This window comes from Thamnophis elegans, chromosome 14, assembly GCF_009769535.1.
Source record: "Thamnophis elegans isolate rThaEle1 chromosome 14, rThaEle1.pri, whole genome shotgun sequence".
NCBI classification, from domain to species: Eukaryota; Metazoa; Chordata; class Lepidosauria; order Squamata; family Colubridae; genus Thamnophis; species Thamnophis elegans.
In genome coordinates, this window is record NC_045554.1 from 29,901,168 (window position 1) to 29,927,299 (window position 26,132).

The following is a 26,132-nucleotide window of genomic DNA, read 5'->3' on the forward strand; positions in this document are numbered from 1 at the left end:
CCTTGATTAGTTTCCACTCATTGCTTCTTGTTCTACCCTCAGGTGCTTTGGAGAACAGCTTGACTCCCTCTTCTTTGGGGCAGCCCCTTTAGAAATCCATGATTGATTTTTTTTAAATTTCCTAAAAAAATTGACTCGGCACAAGGCACTAGTTTACCATGGCAGTCATAGATACACCAATTTAATTGTCATCCCTGCCTTTAAAAATAATCAAATCATCCTAAGAATGCTTTCAGCAATATGCTATAATATATTTTTTCTGAAGATCCTGTTTTATTTTAGAAATTTGGTGGGGTAACAGATCACATTTAAAAATTGATCCCCATGCTGAGTATTGCACAGACGAGAAATAAAAATAAATGAAACTATTCATTGATATGAATGCATTTATAGAAATAAAAAAAAGCTAGGATGAATGTTTTCAGTTGTTTTTTTCTGGCTGGCCAGCTAGGATGCTAGAAAACTGCCAAAATTTAGGATAATTCCCGCTCTCAAATTATATCTCTATTCTGTCTCATGGCCTTTTTAGAAAAAAGCAAAATGCTCAGCAGCCAGGCTATTTTGTGGGTTGTAACAAGATGGTCCATTTTGTGAATTCATTTCCATAGAGATGGCTACAGAGAGATGCTGCCATTGGCCCATCAGCCTGCTTGCCTAGTTAGCCTTTCCAGAAGTTGGCTTGGTGGCAACCAAGATTGTCCCTCTTCCTCTGGGAGGTCCATCCCCCTCATCTTTTGGTTTTGGTTTCGCCCATGTTGCTGGGACATGCCAAGAAAGGATGCTGAACTAGTACCATGGGGGTAGATTGCTTTAGGCCTCCCTTCAGAGAGCACCATGCAAGAGTTGAAGCACACAGGCGAAGCATTTCCAGGACCAAAATGCTAAAACTCTACTGCACCCGTTGGCCAATGCATTCTTGCATGTTTCCCTTTGTAGGAAGAACTGGATATTCGTCCGAAGGTGTCTTCTTTATTGGGCAAATTGGTCAGCTACACAAATCTCACTCAGGGAGCCAAGGAACACGAAGAAGCAGAAAATGCCGAAGGCTCAAGAAGTAAAGTTTCAAAAGTATGTAGCTTTCTTCAGTTTTGGGGTTCAGTTTTTCTTTGTGAAGATTCAACTTTGCAAGGCCCAGACAATCAGGGGTCCCCAATACCCAATCCGTGGACCAACACTGGGTCACGGCATGCCAGAAACCGTGCCCCGTAAACAAGTGAAGTCCCATCCGTGGGATGCAGGCAGCACGTGAAACCACGCCCCCCCCCTCTGGTCCATGGAAAATCCCCTTCCCATGGAATCGTTCCCTGGTGCCCAAAAGGTTGGGGACCTTTGATTTAGATGGGCAGAAAGACAGCCTCTGATGGAAGCCCATGAATCGTAACCAATCCCTTGGCTAAATCTCCATGCGCTTACAAGGTGACTTTTAGACGAAAAGGACAAGCTTTGGGTGTAGATGATTAATTTTTCTCACAGGAGATGACTGCCTGGCCAAGAGGCATCCTTGAAGAGGGGGGAACAGTGCTTGGACCACAAGAGTCCATCGTGCAACTTTGTTGAGATGATGTCTTCTTTTTTTCAGTCTCCCAGTATGGGTACCCTGATGGGCGTCTACCTGCCATGCATGCAAAATATCTTTGGGGTCATCCTTTTCCTTCGGCTGACATGGATAGTGGGGACAGCAGGTGTCTTCCAGGCCTTCCTTATTGTCTTAATCTGCTGCTGTTGTGTGAGTATATGGCCTAGGGCAGGGATGGCGATCCTTTTCGAGTGCCCAAACTAGAATATGCATGCATGTGTGCACGCCAGAAACCCAAGGACTATCTGGCCAGCATGTGCATGCCTGTTTTGGGGGCAGTTTTGGTCATTTTCTGGGCCATTTTCAAGATGTTTTCCAGGCCAAAACCAGCCTGAAAATGGCCTGAAAAACGGCCTGGTTCTTGGCCGTTTTTGGGTCATTTTCAGGCTGTTTTTCCAAGACCAGCTGGCTGGCGCACATGTGTGTGCTGGAAACCAGAAGAGCAGCTGGTGACACTGCATGCCCGCAGAGAAGTCTCTGTGTGCCACCTCTGGCACCTGTGCCATAGGTTTGTCATCATGGGCCTAGAGAGAAACATCCTTTAGATGCCACCGACTTTCTTGTCTTCCAACCATGCTATGACTTTTTATCCAGAACCTTCCCGATGGAGATATCTCAATGTCCAAATTTATGACTGGGCAGCTTCCAGCTTGGTGGATTTCTTCCCTATATTTTCCTTTTTCTTTCTTTTTTTACTAGAAACCCCAAGGCTTGCGAGATGGAAACTAGGACTCAACAAATTGGTTGGATAAACATGTACTTTGAATCAAGGAATTCTATATCTAAAGACTAAATTTGATGTTCCATTGGCACATTCTTCTACTTCTGTGCTTTTTCCGTTCCATTAAAATAGGCCCATTTGATGCCAGTGAAGGAAACATTAAAGGAGAATATTTGTAGCCCACGCTTCAACTGTGGGTTCTTGTTTGTCTCTAAGATTGGTTGTTTTGTTGGAGATGTTTCATTACACAAACTGTAACCTCATCGGTGGAGGAAACATCTGTTAACCCCTAAAATTGCTGGAATTCCCTGTAATAATGAAAAATATATGTGTTTTCATCCATACCGAATTTGGTCTTGTTCTGTTCAATTTCCAGAAATTTATCCTTCTGTTGGATGGACAATACAGAATCCCAAACCCCTTATATAATAACATTCTTTTGGGTTGGAAAGACAAATAACTAAAAGATTCGGTTACATCCCTTTGCAAACATGTGGTGTATTTAAAGTTGATGATTCTTGCATTCCTATATATTTAATATATAAGAATATATATAATATAAATATATAATATATATTTAATATAAGAGCCGAGGTGGCGCAGTGGTTAGGGTGTAGTACTGCAGGCCACTTCAGCTGACTGTGATCTGCAGTTCAGCGGTTCAAATCTCACCGACTCAAGGTCGACTCAGCCTTCCATCCTTCCGAGGTGGGTGAAATGAGGACCCAGACTGTGGGGGCAAGTTGCTGACTCAATTTGCTAAAAAATCTGTAAACCGCTTAGAGAGGGCTGAAAGCCCTATGAAGCAGTATATGTCTAATAAATAATAATAATAATAATAATAATAATAATAATAATAATAATAATAATAAAAATCGAAAAATCCTCTGATGATGCCAAATGCAGACTTTGCAAAGAAGCTGACGAAACTGTTGATCACATTCTCAGATGCTGTAAAAAAATCGCGCAGACTGATTATAAATTGCGGCACAATTCAGTAGCACAAATGATCCATTGGAATTTGTGCAAAAATTATAATATTAAAACAGCAACAAACTGGTGGGAACATCAGCCTGAAAAAGTCACAGAAAATCAGATGGTCAAGATCTTGTGGGATTTCCGTATACAAACCGACAAAATACTGGCGCATAATACACCAGACATCACACTGGTTGAGAAAAATAAGGTCACAATCATAGACATCGCAATACCAGGTGATAGCAGGGTCGCCGAGAAGGAACATGAAAAAATCGCAAGATACCAGGACTTAAAAATCGAAATTCAACGACTATGGCACAAACCAGCAGTGGTAATTCCAGTGGTAATTGGCACACTGGGTGCTATTCCAAAAGCACTGGAATTACATTTAAAACAGTTAAAAATTGACAAAATCACCATCAGTCAAATGCAAAAAGCCGCACTGCTTGGATCTGCACGCATATTACGAAAATATGTTACGACGTCCTAGGCCCCTGGGTGGGGCCCGACTAGTAACCAATGCCAAATCCAGCGAAACAACTGGCCGCTGTGATACAATTGTACAATAATAATAATTTAAACTGTGCTTTTGTCATTCACAGACCATGCTGACAGCTATATCAATGAGCGCAATTGCAACCAATGGGGTAGTTCCAGGTACTTTGTGATTTATTTGCCATGATTATGATTTTGAAGCTCAGTCCCAATGGGGGAAAAGATGAATGAATGACTTGCTGTCAAGCTGATATCAACGACCTAGATAGATTTTCCCCAGAACAGAGATGTGGTGGCGCAGTGGTTAGAATGTAGTATTGCAGACTAACTCTGCCCACTTTCAGAAGTTCGATCCTGACCGGTTTAAGGTTGATTCAGCCTTCCATCCTTCCAAGGTTGATAAAATGAGGACCCAGATTGTTGGAGGCAAATAGGCTGACTCTGTAAACTGCTTAGAGAGGGCTGTAAAAGCACTATGAAGCAGTATATAAGTCTTAAGTGCTATTGCTATTGCCAACCTGGTCCTTTAGGCCTTTCATCAGGTATACCCACCACTGCTCTGATTTCATTCACTCTGCTTCTGTTCTTCCTTTTCTTTCCTTGCTGCCCACTTTTCCCAGCATTATACAAATCAGGCTCTCAGAGACAGTCTGTTGTAGTAGCCTGTTAACATCCTGACATTTAGTTTTCCAGAAAAAATTCTGCTTCTTTTAGCTGTGAAAGTTTTTATTTATTTATTTATTTAAATGTATATTTCTATCTCGTCTTTATTATTTTTACAAATAACTCAAGGTAGCAAACTTACCCAACACACTTTCCTCCTTTTGTTTTTCCCACAACAACAACCCTATGAGGTGGGTTGGGTTGAGAGAGAAAGGACTGGCCCAAAGTCACCCAGCTGGCTTTCATGGATGGCGGGAGTAGAACTCCCCATCTCCTAGTGATTGGCCCAAAGTCACCCAACTGGCTTTCATGGCTAAGGTGGGACTAGAACTCCCCATCTCCTGGTGATTGGCCCAAAGTCAACCAACTGGCTTTCATGTCTAAGGTAGGACTAGAACTTCCCATCTCCTGGTGATTGGCCCAAAGTCAACCAACTGGCTTTCACAGCTAAGATGGGACTAGAACTCCCCAACTCCTGTGATTGGCCCAAAGTCAACCAACTGGCTTTCACAGCTAAGGTGGGACTAGAACTCCCCATCCTGTGATTGTCCCAAAGTCAACCAACTGGCTTTCACAGCTAAGGTGGGACTAGAACTCCCCATCTCCTGGTGATTGGTCATCCAATCGGCTTTCACGCCTAAAGTGGGACTAGAATTTCTCATCTCCTGGTGAGCATCGTCATGTTGTATATGTTTGTTTAATTTATTTGCTTAAGAAAAACTTTTCACTTTTGTTCGCATTTTTGTGTGGTAGCTGGTGGCTCCTACTTCATGATCTCAAGATCACTGGGTCCTGAATTTGGAGGTGCAGTGGGACTGTGTTTCTACTTGGGAACAACATTCGCAGGTGCCATGTACATCCTGGGTGCCATTGAGATCCTACTAGTAAGTAGTGAACAAATATATTGCCAGAGAAGTCACAATGTATTAGAATTACCAATGAACATGTAGAGAGATTCGTTGAAATTGTTCCATTATTGCTTCTGCTAATTGAAGCATCTATTTTCTTAAAACTTCAAAGCGTTATCTGGCCTGACATGCTGCTCTTGGTGGTGTTTAGATAGCAAGGATAGGCCACTCATAATTCTTTACTTTTTATTAAGATTCCATCTCCCATCATATTTTACTCCCCGCCCTGCTGGGTGGGACCGGCTGAAGCTGGTATCTCAAAGATCTGGAGAAGAACACTACAGTTTGCCCTTCTGTGTTTTACGTGTTTGTGGGTGTTCCAGCATAACTCTGGAATGCCTTGAGCAATTTCAATCAAACTTGGTACACAGATGACTTACCCTCTGGAGAAAAGTACTGTGGCAGTAGAATACCCCTAACACTCCTTGGTGTGTGTTCTGTTAAGATACAGCCTGTTGTGCCTTAAAATGGCTTCTACTGTACCGCCATAAAATGGCTTCTACTGTACAGCATAGTGGAGTTGTGGTAGCCATAGTAACGGCTTCACAGTACTCCCCAAGGGGGCTCCCTCTGGTAAGGGGGAAAATCCAACATTAAAATTACGTTTCCTCCAGACATTTTCCCCCTATAAATAAATGCCCGGCAACGCTGGGTTATCAACTAGTTTTAAAATAAGTTGTAGTTTCTTGTCTCTTAATGTCTCACACTTATAGGTACATTGTAAGGGTTGGTGATGGTGATGATATGCCATTTATGTTTATTGAGAAGTAAGACCCTCTGAACTGAATGGGACATAATCCCAGTTCAAGTACCATGGGATTGTAATCCATGTTTAAGAAGTAAGAATGGAATTCTACAATATATCTTCTTTTTAAGGTCTATTGGTTGTGCAAAGGCATCTCCTCTGTAGGGTTCCTTTAGCAGTAGCTTTTCAGACACATTAGGACAGTGTTTCTCAATCACAGCAGTTTTAAAGATCTGTGGACTTCAGATCCCAGAAGTCTTCAACTGGCTGGGGAATTCTAGGAGTTGAAGTCTGCACACATTAAATTTAGTGAGGTTGAGGAGCACTGTGTTAGGATGACCGTTCCCAGGTTTCCCGGGTCCATGATGGTTCAGAAGTCATCTTGGTTGAAATTCTGGAAGCTTCCATCTCAAATCGTCTAGTGGCTGGCCTAATTGGAGGGGAAGGGCCATGGTGTCTGACTTACTTCTGGATGTTGTGTACCTCTTGACTTCCCAATGTGTGCCTTGCACAGCTTGTTTTTGTTGCCAACACTAAAGTCATGTTCTTACTCTTTTCAGACATATATTGCTCCCCAGGCCGCCATTTTCCATTCAACTGGGGCCCATGATACTTCCAGTGCCACACTGAATAATATGCGAGTCTATGGGACCTTATTTCTCAGCTTCATGGCTCTTGTGGTCTTTGTGGGTGTAAAATATGTGAACAAGTTTGCTTCACTCTTTTTGGCTTGTGTCATCATTTCCATCTTATCCATCTATGCTGGGTCAATTAAATCCATCTTCAGTCCACCTTTTTTCCCGTAAGTAGAAGTACTTGGGGAGGTCAACTTGTAAATGCCAGGTGTGGTAAAATCTCTAGCCAGCTTGGAGGGAGGTGTTAAGAGGGGGGAGGTGAGCTTAGAGTCCTTGCACTGCAGAAAGTAGCAACACCTGAACAATTAGAATCCTTGAAGTCGTATCTGACCATTCCTCAGAGAATGCTGTCCATTGGGCAAGATTCTCGCAATATAGGTAACCAACAATAAAGCTTCTGTTTGAGACTATTCACAAGTGGGTCAGGTTGCTTGTGCCTGAGAGAACCCAGGGACGGAAGAGAGGAGGCCACGATGGGAGGGTTAAAAGCAGGAGTGAAATCTACTGTATTTTTCGGAGTATAAGACACACCTTCCCCCCCCCAAAAGAGAGTGAAAATCTGGGTGCATCTTATACACTGAATACAGCATTTTTGGCCTCCTGAAACCCCGGACCAGTTTTTTGCTCGTTTTTGGGGGGTGGGGCACCCCCAGGAGCACTCTACAAGCCTCCTAAAGCCTATGTATGCCCTGTTTTTCACAGAAAATGAGGTGTGCAGAGGGTTTGGGAGGCCTGCAGAGGGCAAAACCTTTTTTTAATTTACCTCTTCAAAATCTTGGTGCGTCTTATACTCCAGAGTGTCTTTTACTCCGAAAAATACAGTACTTACCTTCGCTACTGGTTCACAAATGTGAGCACACACACCACCTCTGCACCTGCGCAGAGCATCGAAAACGGACATGATGATGTCTGGGCAGATGGGCGGAGCCTGTTACCGAACACGCCTATTTTCTAGCTAATATAAATCATGTGTCACAGTTGATTGTCGGAAATGCTGGTTTGCCTGAACCAATAGCATTTTTTTGCTACCAGTTTGGGCGAACCGGTAGCATTTTTGTACAAACTGGTCCAAACCGGTAGCCTTTCACCCCTGGTTAAAAGGTATTCCAGCATACAGTCCATTAAAGGAGGCACCCATTTGGGGGAGGGAGGGACCCTTGAGGTCAAAGCCTTAGGTCAATATCTAGATTCCCCAAAGGAAGACTATGTGGTGAATTCTTGTAAACTGATTATCAACAATAAAGAACTCGATTTCACCCATTCTCAGAGGTGCTCTAGTTGTTTGTGTCTGGCAAGTTGGATGTTAAGGAGGTAGTCCTCATTACCATTCATTTAGTGACCGTTCAAGTGACTTATGACCATTTTTCACATTTACAACTGTTGTATGGTCAAGTGATCAAAATTCGGACGCTGGGCTGCTGACTCATATTTATGATGGTTGCAGTGTGATCATATCACTTCTCCTTTTGCAACTTTCTGACAAAAGTTGCGAACAATTGTAGTGATTCACTTAACAACAGTGACAAGAAAGGTCATTAAATTGGGCAAAATTCACTTAAGAACTGGACATGTTGGGCTCAACTTCAGTCATAAGTCAAGGACTACTTGTAATGGCAGAAGCTCCTAACAATGAACCTATCAATGGAATTCCTATTAAATGTATTAATTATTTTGGGGTCATTTAAAGGCTTTGCTTTTGTCATTAGTGGCCCTGTGGGTTTTTATTTTAGAAAACCGAGATGTCACTGGACTTTGTTTTTCTTGCACTAAATTAATACAAAATTACTTCTAGGAGACCCACCTTGTGAAATCTATTGAAGTAAAAACAACAAAGTTTCTGAATCTTTGAAACTTACCAGATTGTTAAGGCACCTGCTTAGAAACTATTTTTGGGCAAAATGTACAAGCAGTAAGGTTCAAAAGGAATCTTCCATTATTTGTGCATTCTATTTGTTTATTTACAATGATATTTATACACTATAAATAAATATACAAATGATGTGTGTGGTGGTAATATAGTCAAGTAATGTTCACACAAAAGGGGAGAACATAGAAAAAGTCCAAAGTTTGCATTTGTTTCTCTTTGTTTTGCTTGTTTAAGTTCTCACATATATAAATGTTCAGTGTTGTTTTGTGCTCTGGTATAAGAATGCAGAAGGGGACGCATTGGCTCAGTGGCTAAGACACTGAGCTTGTCGATCAGAAAGGTCAGCGGTTCGAATTCCTAGTGCCGCATAACGTTACTTGTCCCAGCTTCTGCCAACCTAGCAGTTCAAAAGCATGTAAAAATGCAAGTAGAAAAATAGGAACCACCTTTGGTGGGAAGGTAACAGTGTTCCGTGAGCCTTCGGCATTTAGTCATTCCAGCCACATGACCACAGAGACATTTTGGGACAGCGCTGGCTCTTCGGCTTTGAAAAGGAGATGAGCACCGCCCCGTAGAGTCGGGAACGACTATCACATATGTGCGATGGGAACCTTTACCCTATAAGAATACAAAATATTATCTATCATCTGTTTAATCTTTATATTTCCTCCTCTGTGTCTTAATATATATATTTATATCTCCAGTTGAATAACTTTTCAGATGGGTTGGAATAGAAAAAAAGTTTGAATTCCTAAACCAAAATTGGAACTTTAATTGAAAAGAATGCAACTTGTAAAAACAAAAAAGGGTAGAAGGTTTTTTTTCCCCCATCCCTCATTGCTAATATTAGAACTTGGCATCTTCTTCTGAAAACTGATTAAGGGGATAAATTTAGCTAAGAGCTAAGCGAAAAGTTTCTTTTTGTGTATCAGCAAATGTTGATGTTTTCACCCTCGGTTTTACACGCCTGGCTGATTATTTTGAGAAGTCAGATGCTGGATTAGTCTTATTCCTGCAACCTTCGTGGTGTTTAGCGGACGAGATGGCTCAGTGGTTAAAACGCTGAGCTTGCTGATCAGAAAGGTCGGCAGTTCGGTGGTTTGAATCCCTAGCACCGCATAACAGAGTGAACTTGTCCCAGCTTCTGTCAACCTAGCAGTTTAAAAGCACATAAAAATGCAAATAGAAAAATAGGGACCACCTTTGGTGGGAAAGGAACAGTGCTCTGTGTACCTTCGGCATTTAGTCATGCCAGCCACATGACCACGGTGACATCTTTGGACAGCGCTGGCTCCTCGGTTTTGAAATGGAGATGAGCACTGCCCCCTAGAGTCGGGAATGATTAGCACATATGTTTGAAGGGAGCCTTTACCTTTACTTCATGATGTTCATCAAAAGGAGGTCTAATAAGATTAGAAACAAAGATATATCCTTGCATATTTTTAATGAACCGTTTTTGGCAGCTTTTTGAGAAATGTTGGGGTAGTGAGGTGGGGATATTTTTCTTTGAATAGAAATGTGTAAACTTTCACGTTGATGTCCTTTTTTCCCCCTAGGGTGTGCATGCTGGGCAATCGGACTCTTTCAAGGGACCAGTTTGATATGTGTGCCAAAACGACAGTGATCAACAATGAGACAGTCCCCACCAAGCTCACCAACCTCTTTTGCCCAGGTTATAACACAACCTCCGGCCACTGCGATGAATATTTTCATTTAAATAACGTGACCGAGATTGTTGGTATCCCGGGAGCAGCAAGTGGAATTTTGAAAGGTAATCTTAACACCATGGCATAACGTGGGGATGAAAGGAAGTAAGAGCATCGATGAACACATCAAGGTTGCCATATCACCAATTCCATATTCAGGGATCTTTATGGAGGACCTGTTGCAGCTGTATGGGGGGAAACTTGAGTCTGTAACCTTAGAGAGGTCCTGTTGGTGTACACCACTGTTTTTCAATCTTGGCAACTTTAAGATGTCTAGACTTCAGCTCCCAGAATTCCTCAGCCAACATGGCTGGTTGGGGAATTCTGGGAGCTGGAGTTCACACATCTTAAAGTTGCCAAGGTTGAGAAACACTGATTACATTCCATTGAACTAAATAGGACAGGAGATGGGAAGGATCTGTTTTCCTAATTAAATCCACAGAACCAAATTCATTGGAGAAGCAGCAATGCTAGGAAGGGTTAGTCGAATAAGAAGGGGCAACCCAAGAACACGCCGGCCTGATAACATCAAAACTGATACAAGGATGAACATCCAATAATTGAAAGATGCTGTGCTTGACAGGGTAGCATGGAGAGCCCTTGTCTATAAAGTACCCAAGAGTCGGACACAACTGAATGCTTAAAACAACTACCTCAATACAGAAACATTCTCTTTATCCATTGTTCAAGGACGGTGTGATTTCTGGGCTGAAGGTCTCACATCCCACATCTGGCATCTCCCTCTAGGGCTAAGAAAATCTCCAAACCTTGTAAAATGATTGTGAGTCAATTAAGGGTTGAGCCATCTCATGCTTTTGAGATGTTTTGGGTTTCAATTCTTTAGCCCAGATCATTGGCCTTGTTGCTCCACAACAACACGAAGGTTCAAAATTGCCTACATGCTCTAAACAATAGGGAGCTTTAAAGATAATGAAGACCCCGTGTGCTGTGTCTTGCATAATACGAGGAATGATATAATCTCAGATACATACAATGAAGATAGGGAGGAAGAGGAGGAGGACATGAAGACGTGGAAATGATATACTTTCTGGCTTTGTGCAACAATGAAATGTGGGAATACCAAACTCCCCTTAAAAAGACAATATAGTGGCTGTGATAGTGTACAGTTGTATAGTGTACAGTTGAAGCCTTTTGTACTTCAACTCCCTGAAGTCACCATCATGAACTCCATGAATGAAGATCATGTCTTAAAGTTGCCAAGTTTGAAGATCCATAATTTATACATAACGGGAGGAACTTCCTGTCTGATGTCTTCATCAGATCCCTGACATATATATAATGGGAGGAACTTCCTGTTGTTATGACAGCTATTTTGATTGTCTTATCTCCCATTGTGACTTGTCAGATTTTTAATGGTATGGAATCTACCAGAGTTGTTAGCTATTCTGTTTGGTAAAGAATTTTCTCATTTCTGGACCACCAAGGAGACCAACTTTTTCTTGGCTAAGCTTAGCCCCTATGTATAAACTTTGCTTGGTGCTTAGTAAACCTAGTGTAATGGCTCCTCTCCTAACTTGAGAAAGTAAAGACTCTTGAAACGGATTATTTCAAAAGGAACCTTTAATCAGTCAGGATGGAAACCATTAGAGGCAAAGCAGCATCTGAAAACCTTTAGGCAATGCAAGTGGGATTAAGCTGATAATGACCCCTCCCCTTTGTCTGAATGCAGATTCTGACCAATACACAAGTGTGAAGATGTTTCCTTAACTCTTCTGCCCTGAGAGTCACTAAAACACACGTTCCCATGGCTATCTCTAGTTAGACATTAAAGTAAGATATCCCACACGGCTATCATAAACATCCCTCCAGAGATGCTGGGACCTTCAGTCTTCCAGTGACAGGAAACCAGTTGTAAAGTTGTAAAACTCAGTTATTACAGATACAGCTAGTGATTTAACTCCGAGGCCCCCCTCCTCCTAATTGAATGGCAGTTCACTTTTAGGGATCTGACACCTAGCGAGCTGGGTTTTTTTTCCCCATTTATTCCTAATGAGTCTTGTTTCCACCACCCCAGATAATGTGTGGGGTCATTACTTGGAGAAAGGCGAGATCCTGGAAAAGGCAAGCTACCCTTCTGCTGACGTAGCTGGAAATAAGAACAACCTTCACTTGTATGTGTATGCGGACATAGCAACTTCCTTCACTGTCCTTGTTGGCATCTTCTTCCCCTCTGTGACTGGTGAGGCGATACAGAGGCTGAAGTCTCTGGCTGTATGTTGGTGTGTTGTTGGGTGGTTTTTTTGTAAGTATCAGTCATATCTGTCTTCCTGTTTTGCTTTGAAGGCATCATGGCCGGCTCCAACCGATCAGGTGACCTCAAGGATGCTCAAAGATCTATTCCAGTGGGAACCATTCTGGCTATCGCCACCACATCTCTTGTCTGTATCCTTTAAACATAGGAATGTATATGCTACGGTTTTAGTACTTCAAAAGCTTCATTTTCGGGGTCAGACTATTTCCTCTGACCAATAATATCTGCCCTGACTCTATGAATCTTGAAAAGGAAAGAGAATGTTAGAATAGCAATGAAGGTTCCCTTGGAAAAAACAAAGGATGGTATTCCTGCTGGTTGTAGGTATGCTTTTCATTTACCTGTTCTTGTACCTCCAAGGTATTTGTATCTTTACGATTTATATTGATAATGATTGTTTCCTGATTGCTTATTTGTACCCTATGACTATCATTGTTGTACCTTATGATTCTTGACGAATATATCTTGTCTTTCTATTCTATTCCGTTCTGTTCTATATTCTATTTTGTATTCTATTCTATTCTGTATTCTATTCTATTCTGTATTCTATTCTATTCTGTATTCTATTCTATTCTATTTCTTGCCCCTCTCAAAGATATAAAAACAGACGTGTTAAGCCCTCATCAGGGTTTATTCCACTTATTTTTCACTTGCTCAACCTCTTCCTTCCGTACAAAACACATGAACAAGTGTGAAAACAAGAGGAATGGCAGCCTGTTAGAAATTATCCAGGTGACTTTTGTGCTGTCCTGATCATTATTATTTTACTTTGCAAATTGTACTGGCAGAGTCTGACTATTTTTGTGACTTAGCTGAAGATAAGGGGAATGTTAAAAGAAAACTGCAAATAAAACATGAATTTAAAAAGAAGAAGAGATATTTATGGCTGATTACTATAAATATAGAGGGACGCGGTGGCTCAGAGGCTAAGATGTTAAACTTGTCGATCAGAAAGGTCAGCAGTTCGGCAGTTCAAATCCCTAGTGTCGCATAACGGAGTGACCTCCTGTTATTTGTCCCAACTTCTTCTAACCTAGCAGTTCAAAAGCACGTAAAAAATGCAAGTAGACAAATAGGAACCACCTTTGGTGGGAAGGTAACAGTACTCTGTGCACCTTCGGCGTTTAGTCATGCCGGCCACAGGACCATGGAGACTTTGTCGGACAGCGCTGGCTCTTCGGCTTTGAAACGAAGATGAGCATCACCCCCTAGAGTCAGGAACAACTAGCACATATAGCCAGGGGAACCTTTACCTTTAGGAATTCATTGCATCAAAATTCTTCCTTAACCTTGATTAACCTCACAGATTTCAGCTGTGTGTTGTTGTTTGGAGCTTGCATTGAAGGCATTGTTCTTAGAGATAAGTAAGTAATTATTCCAGATTTTCCTCTCAAGGAAGGGAGTCAATTTTTTTCCCTCTGATTCCTATTGCTACTTTCCTTTGCAGTACAGATATCTGATTTTTCTTTTTGACAAACCTACATGGAATGTATTTTTTCCCTAAAAAAACATTACTGACTTTAAGCACACAGGACTATTATATGTGAAGAATGATATCGTGCAGTCTTTTAAAAAGTACCATATAAAATGCTCACGAATGGCTAAAACTCTAAAACCTCACTTTTCTTTTTTTTAAAGGCAGTTTTCTAGTCTCTCTCCTTACTGTTCTGCCTCGAGCGTTATAGGCTTGCTCAGGGCATGCAGTTAACTCCACGCTTAGGAATCTCATTCAGATCAAGTTTATTATCAGGCATTCTTAATAACAAAACTTACAGTTCAGTGTTAAGATACTTATCCCTTTCCATAATCTGTCCCATCACGTGGTGTAAAAAGATGATGAATTGGCTCCCATGTTTGAGCGGAGGCACATGCGTTGCTTCTCTGGTTCACAATGGCATTTAAAATGACTGACTTGTTCTGCGCGCAGGCAGAACGCCCCAGCGGCCAATCAGAAACACGGATATGATCACTACATTTCCCATAAGGCAGCCTCTGCCTACATTTCCCAGGAGGTAGTTTCTTAAAGGAGACAGCTCTTAATTCCTACACTATCTATATACTGCTGGGGCAGCACACTCCCCGCCTGGAATTATAAATTCCACTATCAACTAGCTTTTTACTAAAGACCCTTTTATTTATTTAGCCTTTTAAAAGAATAATTGTGTCATTCCTCAAAGTGCATGTTATGGTAGGTGAAGCCAAGAGATGCGCAAAGAATTGAGCCAGAATTACTCATCAAAGATGAGTAAGAATTTGCACTGTTCTTTCTGAATTAATCTGAGACTGAACTCTCAGCCCGGCTGCCTGGGGAATTCTTGGAGTTGAAATCCACCCATCTTAAAGTTGGCAAGGTTGGGAAACATTGCCCTATGGTGTCCTGTGACTGTAACAGGGTAATCATGCAAATAATCTATACTTTGCATGCATTATTTATATTTTGCATCTGACAACATCCAGATGTGTTTCACCTGGAACTCCCAGAATTGCTCAGCCGCTATGAATTTGCAGAATTGACCCATGTCCTTCCAATACCTTTCTATGATTGCATTAAAAGCATTTGTATACCCTTGAATGTCTCTATTTGAGCCATTTCGCAAGGACAGCACTTTTATTATTTAACCCAAGCTTTGCAAAATAGTAGCAGACTTTTACGTTTCCAAGAAATCATTGTCAGATAATGTGGAAACAGATGGGAGGAAAGGGGAAAAAATGCAGCTAAGCCACATTTGGTATTATCTTACATTCTTAAAATGTAGAGAATGGGAACTTTTAGACATTACCAATGCTATCAAGTTGCCTTTAAAGACTCTGGATCCTGGCCCTGTGCAGTCTAAGAATAAAATGGCATTTATCGGGTTCCTAAGAATAGTTTTGGGGGAACTTTAAAAGAGTGAGGCTAATTTGTAAAACTTGAGATGATCTAATAAAAAGACCAGCTCTTCTGCTGTTTGCTTCCTTGTATTTGTATTCTGCCTTTTCCTTAAGAGTTTAATGCAGTACACATCAACCCAATCCAAGTTCAGCACTTTATATTGCTAGATCATGCTAACTTTTACCTAGTTTGGTTACTAGTCCCTTTTGTGAGAGGTTTTCAAAGTGATGGGTTTCTAGGAGAGAATAAGTGGTGTTGATGGTGATGATTGAGGAGGAGGAGGAAGAGGCGAAGGAGGAGGGAGGAGAAGCAAAAAGGGGAAGAGGAAGGAAGAGAAGTAAAGGAAAGGAGATAGATAGATAGATAGATAGATAGATAGATAGATAGATAGATAGATGATAGATAGATAGATAGATAGATAGATAGATGATAGATAGATAGATGATAGATAGATAGATAGATAGATAGATAGATAGATAGATAGATAGATAGATAGATAGATAGATAGATAGATAGATATGGATGGATGGATGGATGGATGGATGGATAAATATGGATGGATAGATGGATGGATAGAGAGAGGGGATGGATGGATGGATGGATGGATGGATGGATAGATAGATAGATAGATAGATAGATAGATAGATAGATAGACGGATGGGTGGATGGATGGATGGATGGATAGATATGGATGGATAGATATGGATGGATGGATAGATAGATATGAATGTATAGAGAGATGGATGGATAGATAGATAGATAGATAGATAGATGATAGATAGATAGATAGATAGATGATAGATAGATAGATAGATAGATAGATAGATAGATAGATAGATAGATAGATGATAGATAGATGATAGATAGATAGATGTGGATGGATGGATGGATAGATAGGTATAGGTATAGATATGGATGGATAGATAGGGATGGATGGATGGATAGATAGATGGATAGATGTAGGTCATATATGTATGTATGACTAAAGGTTTTTGGGATTATTTTTGGTGCTAACATGTTTCATGGTCTAAAAAACTTTGAAATCCCCTGCTTGATGTGTAGAGTAAGTTGACATCCTTGGAAAAATAATTGAAAATCAGATGGAAACACGAAACAACTTCAAATCTCTTTTCAAATGACAAAGTCTCTCCTCTTCCTCACAGGTACGGTGATGCCGTAAACAAGAACATAGTGGTGGGCACGCTGGCCTGGCCCACGCCATGGGTCATCGTGATCGGGTCCTTCTTCTCTACCTGTGGAGCAGGATTGCAGAGCCTCACTGGAGCTCCGCGTCTCCTTCAAGCAATTGCCAAAGATAACATTATTCCATTCCTCAGGGTTAGTCCATTTTTTTAAAGAGTGAAAATTGGAATAATTTGATGCATCGAACTAGAGCAGTGATGGCTAATCTTTTTCTAATGAGCTTCTGGTTTGCCCATTGGGGAGTTTTTTGCCCTCCCCAGGCTTCAGGAAAGCCTCCGAAGCCTTGGGAAGGTGAAAAACAGGTCCAACGGGCCAACTGGAAGTTCATTCCCGAACTTCCCGTTGGGCCTGTTTTTCACCCTCTCTAGGCTCCAGAGGCTTTCCCGAAGCCTGGTGAGGGCGAAGACAGCCTCCTGCAGCCTTCCGGAAGGCTGAAGATCAGCTGGCCTGTGTGTGCAAGTGTGCTGGAGCTGAGGGCTGCCAAGGGCTGCCCTCCCGGCAAATATGGCTCTGCGTGTCAGACATTTGCCATTATGGAACTAAAGGATGCAGAAACTGCCTGGAAAAAAAGGGAGCTTCCTAGAATGTTTGATCTTGAGAATTTGCGCTTCTATTACATTTGAAAAAGCAAGCGTGTCATTGGCATGAAAATAACCCAAATGCTGAACAGACAGCAATCATGAGAGCCCATTTGCAGGAAAGGCTCCAAGATCACCATTCCTCTGAGCCCAAATTAATTTTGTAACTAGACATCACAGACCAGATTTTGCAAGATAATATATTTCTGACTCGAAGTCTGTAGAGATTCTCAGTCATCCAGGTCATGGTTGTGCCAAAAGGTGCTTTTTTCAGGAGGCAACTGGGCTTTCTTGTTTTTTCTTTTGATGATGTTTCGCTTCTCATCCAAGAAGCTTCTTCAGCTCTGACAGAACGGTGGGGAAGGGAAGGATGTATATTCCCTGCAGACAGCTGATCATTTGCATCCCTTTAAGAGGGTCCTTGAATCCACTTGGAGGTTTACCTGTGTCCTCAGGGTCACCTGAGTGGTGCAAATGGTTCCTGTAGTCTGCAATTTTTTCCCTCTGGAAATCCATTCCTACTCCCACACCATTTGAAGGGTGTTCATCCCAAATTGTACAGCTAAAAGTCTGTTGTTAGTTGTGAAGTCGTGCCCGACCCATCGCAATCCCATGGACAATGTTCCTCCAGGCCTTCCTGTCCTCTACCATCCTCTGGAGTCCATTTAAGCTCACGCTGACTGCTTTGGTGACTCCATCCAGCCACCTCATTCTCTGTCGTCCCCTTCTTCTTTTGTCCTCAATCTTTCCTTTAAAAGCCTGTAGAGATTCTCAGTCATCCAGGTCATGGTTGTCCCAAAGGTGGTTTTAGCTATACAATTTGGGATGAAGACCCTTGGAATGGTGTGGGAGCAGGAATGGATTTCCAGAGGAAAAAATTGCAGACTACAGGAACCATTTGCACCACTCAGGTGACCCTGAAGACACAGACAAACCCCCAAGTGCTTCAATGACCCTCTGAAAGGATGCAAATGATCAGCTTTCTGCAAGGAGTATCAATCCTTCCATTCCCCACTATGAAGAAGCGTGTTGGGTGAGAAGCGAAATGTCTTCAAAAGAAAAAAAACAAGAAAGTCCAGTTGCCTCCTGAAAAAATACCTTTGGGACAGTTCTGACTTGAAGGCACTTCAACGTCAATCTCCATGAAGCTGTTATAGTTTCTCTACAGTTTATAACTTTCTGACTTACAATAGCTTTTGTTCTGAACTTAATTTCCAGTACTTGTCCTGAATCCCAGATATACTTAAACTGGCTGGGAAAGAGAAAAAAAATATTATAGTCCAGGCATGGCTTGGTGGGCGTGGCAGGGGAAGGATACTGTAAAATCTCTGTTCCCTCCCCACTCCAGGGGAAGGTTACTGCAAAATCCCCGTTCCCTCCCAATCAGCTGGGACTCGGGAGGCAGAGAATATATGGGGGTGTGGCCAGCCAGAGGTAGTATTTACTGGTTCTCCGAACTACTTAAAATTTCCGCTACCAGTTCTCCAGAACTGGTCAGAACCTGCTGAATACCATCTCTGAGTCTGGTGTTGGAAGTCATTGTGTGAATGGAGACATATGCTGATCTCTTGCAATCAGAAGCTGTTTCTCTGTCATTTGGATCAATTTTTCTGTCAAAACATCAGCACCATATGCTGGATTTAAGTGGCTTTGCTAGACAACGTTCTCACTGAGGCTGAGCTAAAGACGGCAAGACAATAACTTCTGGAACTGAAGCCAAGGGAAGTTGTCGTACTCCTGAGTATGAAACTAATTCTCATCAGCCTACGGTACCAAATGAAGACTAAAGAAAAACAGATGTTTCTCTCAGAAATGAGGAGGAAGCCACTGTTTTGACCAAACAGGAGATGAACCCAACCAGTTCCTCATGAACGGTGCTCAAGTGACTCATCATGAAAGGATGGCATATAAAATAGTTTTGTTCTTCAGTCTCTGTTTCTCTCTCCTCCCCCCACTTTTTTTTAAAACAGGTGTTTGGCCACGGAAAGGCAAATGGAGAACCAACCTGGGCTCTTCTGCTCACAGCCCTGATTGCCGAGCTGGGCATTCTAATTGCCTCCCTCGACATGGTGGCCCCAATTCTTTCTATGTAAGTTTGCAAGATGTTGGGTTTTAGATACAAGGGGGACTTTGGCCTCTGACCAAGCACACCATGCATAGTCCAGCTTTGTAAGTCTCTTCCTTTGAGCCAAGTTGAAAATTTTGAAAGTTTTGATGAGTGGTCATCAAAAGTTTTGATTATGATCTCCGATGAGTGGAGATGGAAGAGGTTGAAGTAGCCTCTCTATTCTTTCACTCTTGGAGAAGTTTTGGAATATGATGGGAATTAAAGATGAGAATACACAACCAGATCATTGGTGAGAGTTTGAGTTCCCAACTTCTAGAAGATACCTAGAGGATTGATCCCAAGGTGCTTTTCTAAAGACAATTGGGCTTTCTTGGTTTTTTTCCTTGAATAAGAAAAAACAAGGGGTCCCAGTGGCTCAGTGGCTAAGATGCTGAGCTTGTCGATCAAAAGGTCGGCAGTTCAGCAGTTCGAATCCCTAATGCTGTGTAATGGAGTGAGCTCCCATTACTTGTCCCAGCTTCTGCCAACCTAGCAGTTTGAAAGCATGTAAAAATGCAAGTAAAAAAATAGGAATCACCTTTGGTGGGAAGGTAACAGCATTCCATACACCTTCAGTGTTTAGTCATGCCGGCCACATGACCACGGAGATGTCTTCGGACAGGGCTGGCTCTTTGGCTTTGAAATAGAGATGAGCACTGCCCCCTAGAGTCGGGAATAACTAGCACATATGTGCGAGGGGAACCTTTACCTTCACCTTTAAGAAAAAGCAAGTAAATCCAGTGACTTTCAGAAAAGCATATTTGGGACAACCATGACTTCAACATCTCCATAGACATCTAGAAGATTGCTCATTCTTTATCATTTCTGGCCCTATGGAGAAGGGATTGTAAGTCTTGAACTGATGCATCTGGAGGAATCTAAGCTGAAGAAACTTGATATAAACACTAAGAAACTTTTTGAAGCAGCTTCAAAAATAAAAACTGGAATTTAAAAATGACTGAGAACTTGAGTGAAGGCCAACATTTCATTAGATGTCAGCCTTCCCACACAAAATCTCTTGACAGCTTATGCCAGAACTCTTATGTTCGTGAGATGTGTCAGCCTTGTGAGATTTCAGACCTTATTACTAGATTTGGCTTTATTAAACACAAATATGACTTCATATCTTTGGCACATAAGCTGTTCTGAGTCATTTTGTCTAGTGGATTGCAAAGGAACATCAGTAATATTGAAGAAACAACTAGGGTCATTCTCAGTAGGTTTCTGAGTGTTTCCTGGGATACACTTTAAAAGTACCACAAAATGTTGCAATCAAAATAAGAAGTGGATTGTGTGTTTTTATTCTATTGGGGCCCTATGGCAGAAGACCATTTTCGACTGCCACCTAGCGTTGATTCTGATGCATCACTGTTAAACCTGAGGAATCTATTACTGCAGTTATTTCTCATGTAGTTATTGCTCATATTGCTGTGTGACAGTCTTCGAACAAATCTAATATTTGGTAACTCAGAAGACTTTTTCATTCTTCTGTTGTTTTCCTTTCCTGCATTTTCACGGCAAGTCAGGAACATCAGCAGGGTATGTTAACAAAAGTCAAGATGAGTCGTAGTGATGTGGTTGAGACTTCATTAGGTTTTTTAAGTGCATCACCCATGGAAAATGAATGGAGCTTTCATCACACTGTTATTGCCACCTTTGGCATTTCTGACTATCCCCTGCAGAAATTCTGGCTGCAAATAGTGCATAGCAGGAGTTGCTGCAATAAGATGCCCCAGAAAGCAAAGAGGTGTTCAAATGAAATTCAGAATGAAGAAATGGGCAACTGCCAACTTTCATGCACTGATCTCCTCTCCTCTTCCTTCCTCTTTGCCATCCCAAATTAGGTTTTTCCTAATGTGTTACCTGTTTGTCAACCTGGCCTGCGCAGTGCAGACTCTCTTAAGAACTCCAAACTGGCGTCCCAGATTTAAGTATTACCACTGGTAAGAGTTTTTTTTTTTTTAGTAAATGAGCTAGGAGGAAAGTTGCTTCTAAAATGGTCTTCATGATCATGAGATGTTACGAGTCAAAAGCCCAAAACACTTGGGAATTTGTGAAACCAGAAATGCTTGGAAAATGTCTCCTAGCCCAGCAGTCACCAACTCGTGGTCCATGGACCACTGGTGGCCCACGAGAAAATTTTGGTGGTGCGCAGAAAATGTATTTGCATTTTTTTTTATATTGTACTAAATCTGGGGTCTGCAAACTACAGCCCCTGGGCCGGATACGTGCAATGAATGTTTGTGTTGCTGCAGAGTCTCCCACTTCTTGGTCTTTTTCTGCGGGTTGGAGGGGGGCAGAAATTCCGACTTGGGGTCTGCTTCAGCCTCCTGGTGAGGGACTTTGGGCGAAGGCTGGAGAGAAGCGCTGCTGGTGGTGAAAAGCTGAAGGGCCTTGTGGGACTGCATCATGGCCTGGAACTGGCTGACCATCTCAGCCCGCTGAGCCTCCAGGTGCCAATACCTGGCCTTGCATTCCTACAGGTCTTTCCTCTGCTTGGAAAGCCTATGCTCGTAGTCCTCAGTGAGTGCTTCTGCTGAGCCTCCTCCTCGGTCAGATCCCATTTGAACTGAGCTGTTTTGCCAGCTCTTTCTCATGGTGGCTGCTTAGCTCCAACAACTGCTTCCTATTGGGGCCCTAAGGAGCCCGGCAGGCAGGTGAGGAGGGGTGAGTAGAGGCTGGCAAGGTGCCCCTCGACATGAGTGACATCGAGCTGGCCATGCCCACCCAGTCACATGACCACCTTACCACGCCCACCCATTAGGCAGATCATATTAGTGGTCCGTGGGATTTAAAGTTATGCATTTAAGGTCCCTGAGCTCTGAAAGGTTGGTGACCCCTGCCTTAGCCTATTATGCTTCTCTGGTCTTGTTTCATACTTTATTGTGTCACATGGATAATATCTGCAACCTGAATACCTAAATAAACTGTTACAGAGACTACAGAATCTTGCATTGCCACCAACACAGGTTCTCTGGAACCTTTTCATCCTTCCAGCTGTCCTTCAAGAAATAATTCTATGTTTGGATCCAGCCCTAATAACCTATTACAGTGATGGCAAACCTTTTTCTAAAAGACATGCCAAAATTGTGCACGGGTGCCCATACCCACAATGCAATGAGCCCCACCCACCTGCGCATGCGTGCCCGATTTCCCCCGCACATACATGCATAACCAACTCACGCATGTGCACATACCCCCCACAAACACAGGGAGGGAGAGTTTTTGCCTTCTCCAGGCTCCAGAGGCTTTCCTGAAGCCTGGCGAGGGTGAAAACTGCCTTCCCTGGCCACCTGGAGACCCCCCAGAAGCTGGAAACGAATTGTTTCCTAACTTCCGGTTGGCCTGTTGGGCCTGTTTTTCACCCCTCTAGGCTCCAGAGGCTTTCCCAAAGCCTCCCCTAGCCCCCCAGTAGGCCAAAAATCAGCTGGCCGGTGCACACATATGCGCTGGAGCTGATGGCTCACGTGTCGGCAAATATAGCTCCGTGTGCCACAGGTTCACCCTCGCAGACCTATTAACAATTTGAGTTTTATTTTCTTAGGGCCCTATCCTTCTTAGGGATGAGCATCTGCCTTGCCCTGATGTTCATCTCCTCCTGGTATTACGCTTTAGTGGCCATGCTCATTGCTGGCATGATCTACAAGTACATTGAGTATCAAGGGTAAGTAAATTTTTAATGAAAGTGTGAAGTTTGCTTCTTGTTTATATAAAGTAGCTGGCCCTGTCAACATTGGTGGGGGTGTGAAGAAGACATTTGTTTTAAGTGGTGCTTCCCTGGAAATAATGTGTCTATAGGGAGAGGGGGAGCTAGCACTCTGGGACATAAAAACTCCCAAGGTAGGTAGTTCAGAATTTTGAATAGTCACTAAGTAACCTGTTATAAGTTGAGGACTATCACCTGTATTGAATCGATGAAAAAGAATAGTGCCCTGAATTGACAGGAGCAAAGGATCTGAATAATCTTATGTTGCAACATAGATTTATTCCAGCCTAAACACAAGAATCTGGTCAACTAAAGTGGAGTGCTAAATTGGCTGTGGATAAGATCAATGGAATTCAGGAGGGCTTTGACTGTTTGTGGCAATGTAATGACTCTAAGCTGATGACACATTTAATGCCACCCCCTCCCCAGCTCTACCTGCTCTTCTCCAACCATTCTGACGCTCTCTTTTTTTACTAGGGCAGAGAAGGAATGGGGTGATGGGATTCGGGGCCTCTCTCTAAGCGCTGCCCGGTATGCTTTGCTGAGATTGGAAGAAGGTCCTCCCCATACCAAGAACTGGCGGTGGGTTCTTTCAATTTATTGTAAATGTTGTGTAGTTTTTTTTCCCCCCCTGGGGAAGTCAGTGCATTCCTGACTTCATGACCACTTCTCTGTGATTCAAAATTAGATAGTCAATCTCTGTTTGAGGACTGCTTTTTCTGCAGTTGCTAAACTTTGAGGTTGCCAGGGTAATGATGACTTAAAGCTGACCAGCCAATGTAAAGCTGATGCAACTGTAAAGCTTCTGAAATGCAAGGCTGATGCAATGAAGATGAACCAGCATTGGTATAGCCACTTTAAGACTATGAAGGGGTCCACAAAAGTCTTTACCACTTTAAGAGGTGTTTATATAAAGCAGCCAAGAGAGGACGTATTTCTCGCTCTTAGTGTATCTCTCTCCTTGTGTCCTGAATCCATTGCTAAGTTCTCCATGTAAGGTTAAGAAGAAGACTGATTACTTGTCAGTTATTTGCTACCATGTATATATCTGTATATGTCAGTGGTCAGCAACCTGTGGCTCCGGAGTCGCATGTGGATCTTTCATCCATCTGCTGTGGCTCCCTTTTGCCGTTCGGCTCTGCAATTGATAGGGCTTTTGATTAGGACAGGTAGAGGAAAAAGGACGCCACACTAGGAGGAGACTCTATGGTGGGGCAGCCAAACTTCCAGTTGGCTCCGGAATTGAATGGGGAGCTTCCAATTAGGACTTTTGTGGCTCTTTGAGTGTTTAAGGTTGCTGACCCCTGATATATGTTGTATATAAACCACTGTTAAATGTCTTAAGTCTCTGTGTGCTGTGTTTTGTTCCTGCGTTGTGTCATAATAAATAGCCACACTGCAAACGCTCTGACAGAATATAAGAATATAAGTATGGGAAGGGGATTGCCTGAATCACAGAATATTTGCAGCACTAATATGATGCCTTTTGTGGTGTCTCAGGGTACTTAAAAATCAAACCAGTGCCCTCTGTGTGTTGGATTTGGCTGTGACCAAACCTTCTGCGTGAAACAAATTGCAATGAGCCAAAATGAGCCGGGGTGGCGGCCGGGGGGGGGGGGGGGCGGACGGATGGACATTGAAATGTCTCAAAGTCTCTTGGGAACAGCCCAAAGGGCCAGTCCTCTGCAGAGCGGCTTAATTTATTCTGGTTTGTTGTTGGAGGGCTTGACCTCTGTCTCTCAAAATCTGCTTCCTTGTCTTCCTTCTTAGACCCCAACTGTTGGTGTTGCTGAAGCTGGATGAGGATTTGCATGTGAAATACCCCAGACTCTTGACATTCGCCTCACAACTCAAAGCCGGGAAGGGATTGACCATTGTAGGGACTGCCATACAAGGCAACTTTCTGGAAAGCTATGGAGAAGCTCAGGCGGCTGAACAGGTGAGGCATGGCGAAACCAGGTGTGAAGGATACTATCTTCTGGGATCTTGGACCAATTTTTTTAAAATTAATTAATTAATTTAGTTTGTCAAACATGTATGAGATAACAGGTATAAGTATAAACATGGACATGAACACAGGAAATGGGTAAGAATAAATGGGGGCAGTAGGACAGGGACGGTAGGCACGCTGGTGCGCTTATGCACACCTCCTTTACGGAGCTCTTAGGAATGGGGTGAGGTCCACGGCAAACAGTTTAAGGTTAAAGATATGGGGGTTTGAGGATGCAACAACGGAGTCGAGTATTTCAGGGCATTGACCATTCTGTTGCTGTAGTCGTATTTTCTGCAATCAAGTTTGGAGCAGTTTACTTTGAGTTTGTATTGATTGTTTGCCCGTGTATTATTGAGGTTGAAGCTGAAGTAGTCATTGACAGGTAGGACATTGTACTAAACAATTTTGTGGACTATGCTTTGGTCAGACCATAGGCGGCGTAGTTCCAGGTTGTCCAAGCCCAAAATTTCTAAACATTGTAAAAAATGTTTACAAGACTTCAAAAACAGGCAGGCAGACAGACCCCAAAGCAAAACTCTTGAAAATTCAATAGCAGAACAACCAAGCACCCTCATAAATGTTATATGAACTTCTCTTTCAGCATTTCAAACCATTCATTATGTGGGCAGCAGCTAAATTTTCTGTTGCTGCGGTGAAAGGAAGATGTCATGGCTTAAATAACATGTTTATTTTTGTTTTAAACATTACTTTTGGTTGGATACATCTTAACTAATTAATTGTGGGGGATATATTGCTTTTATTTGTCAGAAACGAACAGTCAAAGCTACTGTAGCCAGATTTATTAGTACCCTAAGTGGAGTATTTTAAGCTCATCTAGGAACTCTCACAGGTACAGTATTTGTGGTATAATTTCAGAGGGCAAACAGGAACAAGCTTCTATTAATTGATTCTGCTACCACACTTGGAATACTGTTCTGATCACCATGAGACAAAAAAATGATGTTGAGACCCTAGAAAGAATTCAGTGAAGAGCAACAAAGATGATTAGAGGATTGGAGGCTAAACCATGCAATGAATGATTGAGGGAACTAAATATGTTGAGTTTAATGAAGAAAAGGACTAGGGGTGATATGATAGCAGTCTTCC

At 42.4% G+C, this 26,132-nt stretch overlaps 1 protein-coding gene across 1 annotated transcript in view; it reads left to right on the plus strand.

Annotated features, from left to right (window-relative positions):
* SLC12A4 (solute carrier family 12 member 4) overlaps nucleotides 1–26,132 on the plus strand; it is a 63,304-nt gene that overhangs the window by 23,434 nt on the left and 13,738 nt on the right. The window contains 15 exon segments of the mRNA XM_032230554.1: nucleotides 937–1,068; nucleotides 1,580–1,726; nucleotides 3,878–3,932; nucleotides 5,187–5,317; nucleotides 6,647–6,888; nucleotides 10,145–10,359; nucleotides 12,330–12,494; nucleotides 12,599–12,697; nucleotides 13,873–13,930; nucleotides 16,602–16,776; nucleotides 19,190–19,308; nucleotides 21,171–21,269; nucleotides 22,871–22,990; nucleotides 23,510–23,614; nucleotides 24,803–24,971. Of these exon segments, the coding sequence (XP_032086445.1) occupies nucleotides 937–1,068; nucleotides 1,580–1,726; nucleotides 3,878–3,932; nucleotides 5,187–5,317; nucleotides 6,647–6,888; nucleotides 10,145–10,359; nucleotides 12,330–12,494; nucleotides 12,599–12,697; nucleotides 13,873–13,930; nucleotides 16,602–16,776; nucleotides 19,190–19,308; nucleotides 21,171–21,269; nucleotides 22,871–22,990; nucleotides 23,510–23,614; nucleotides 24,803–24,971 (2,031 nt within the window).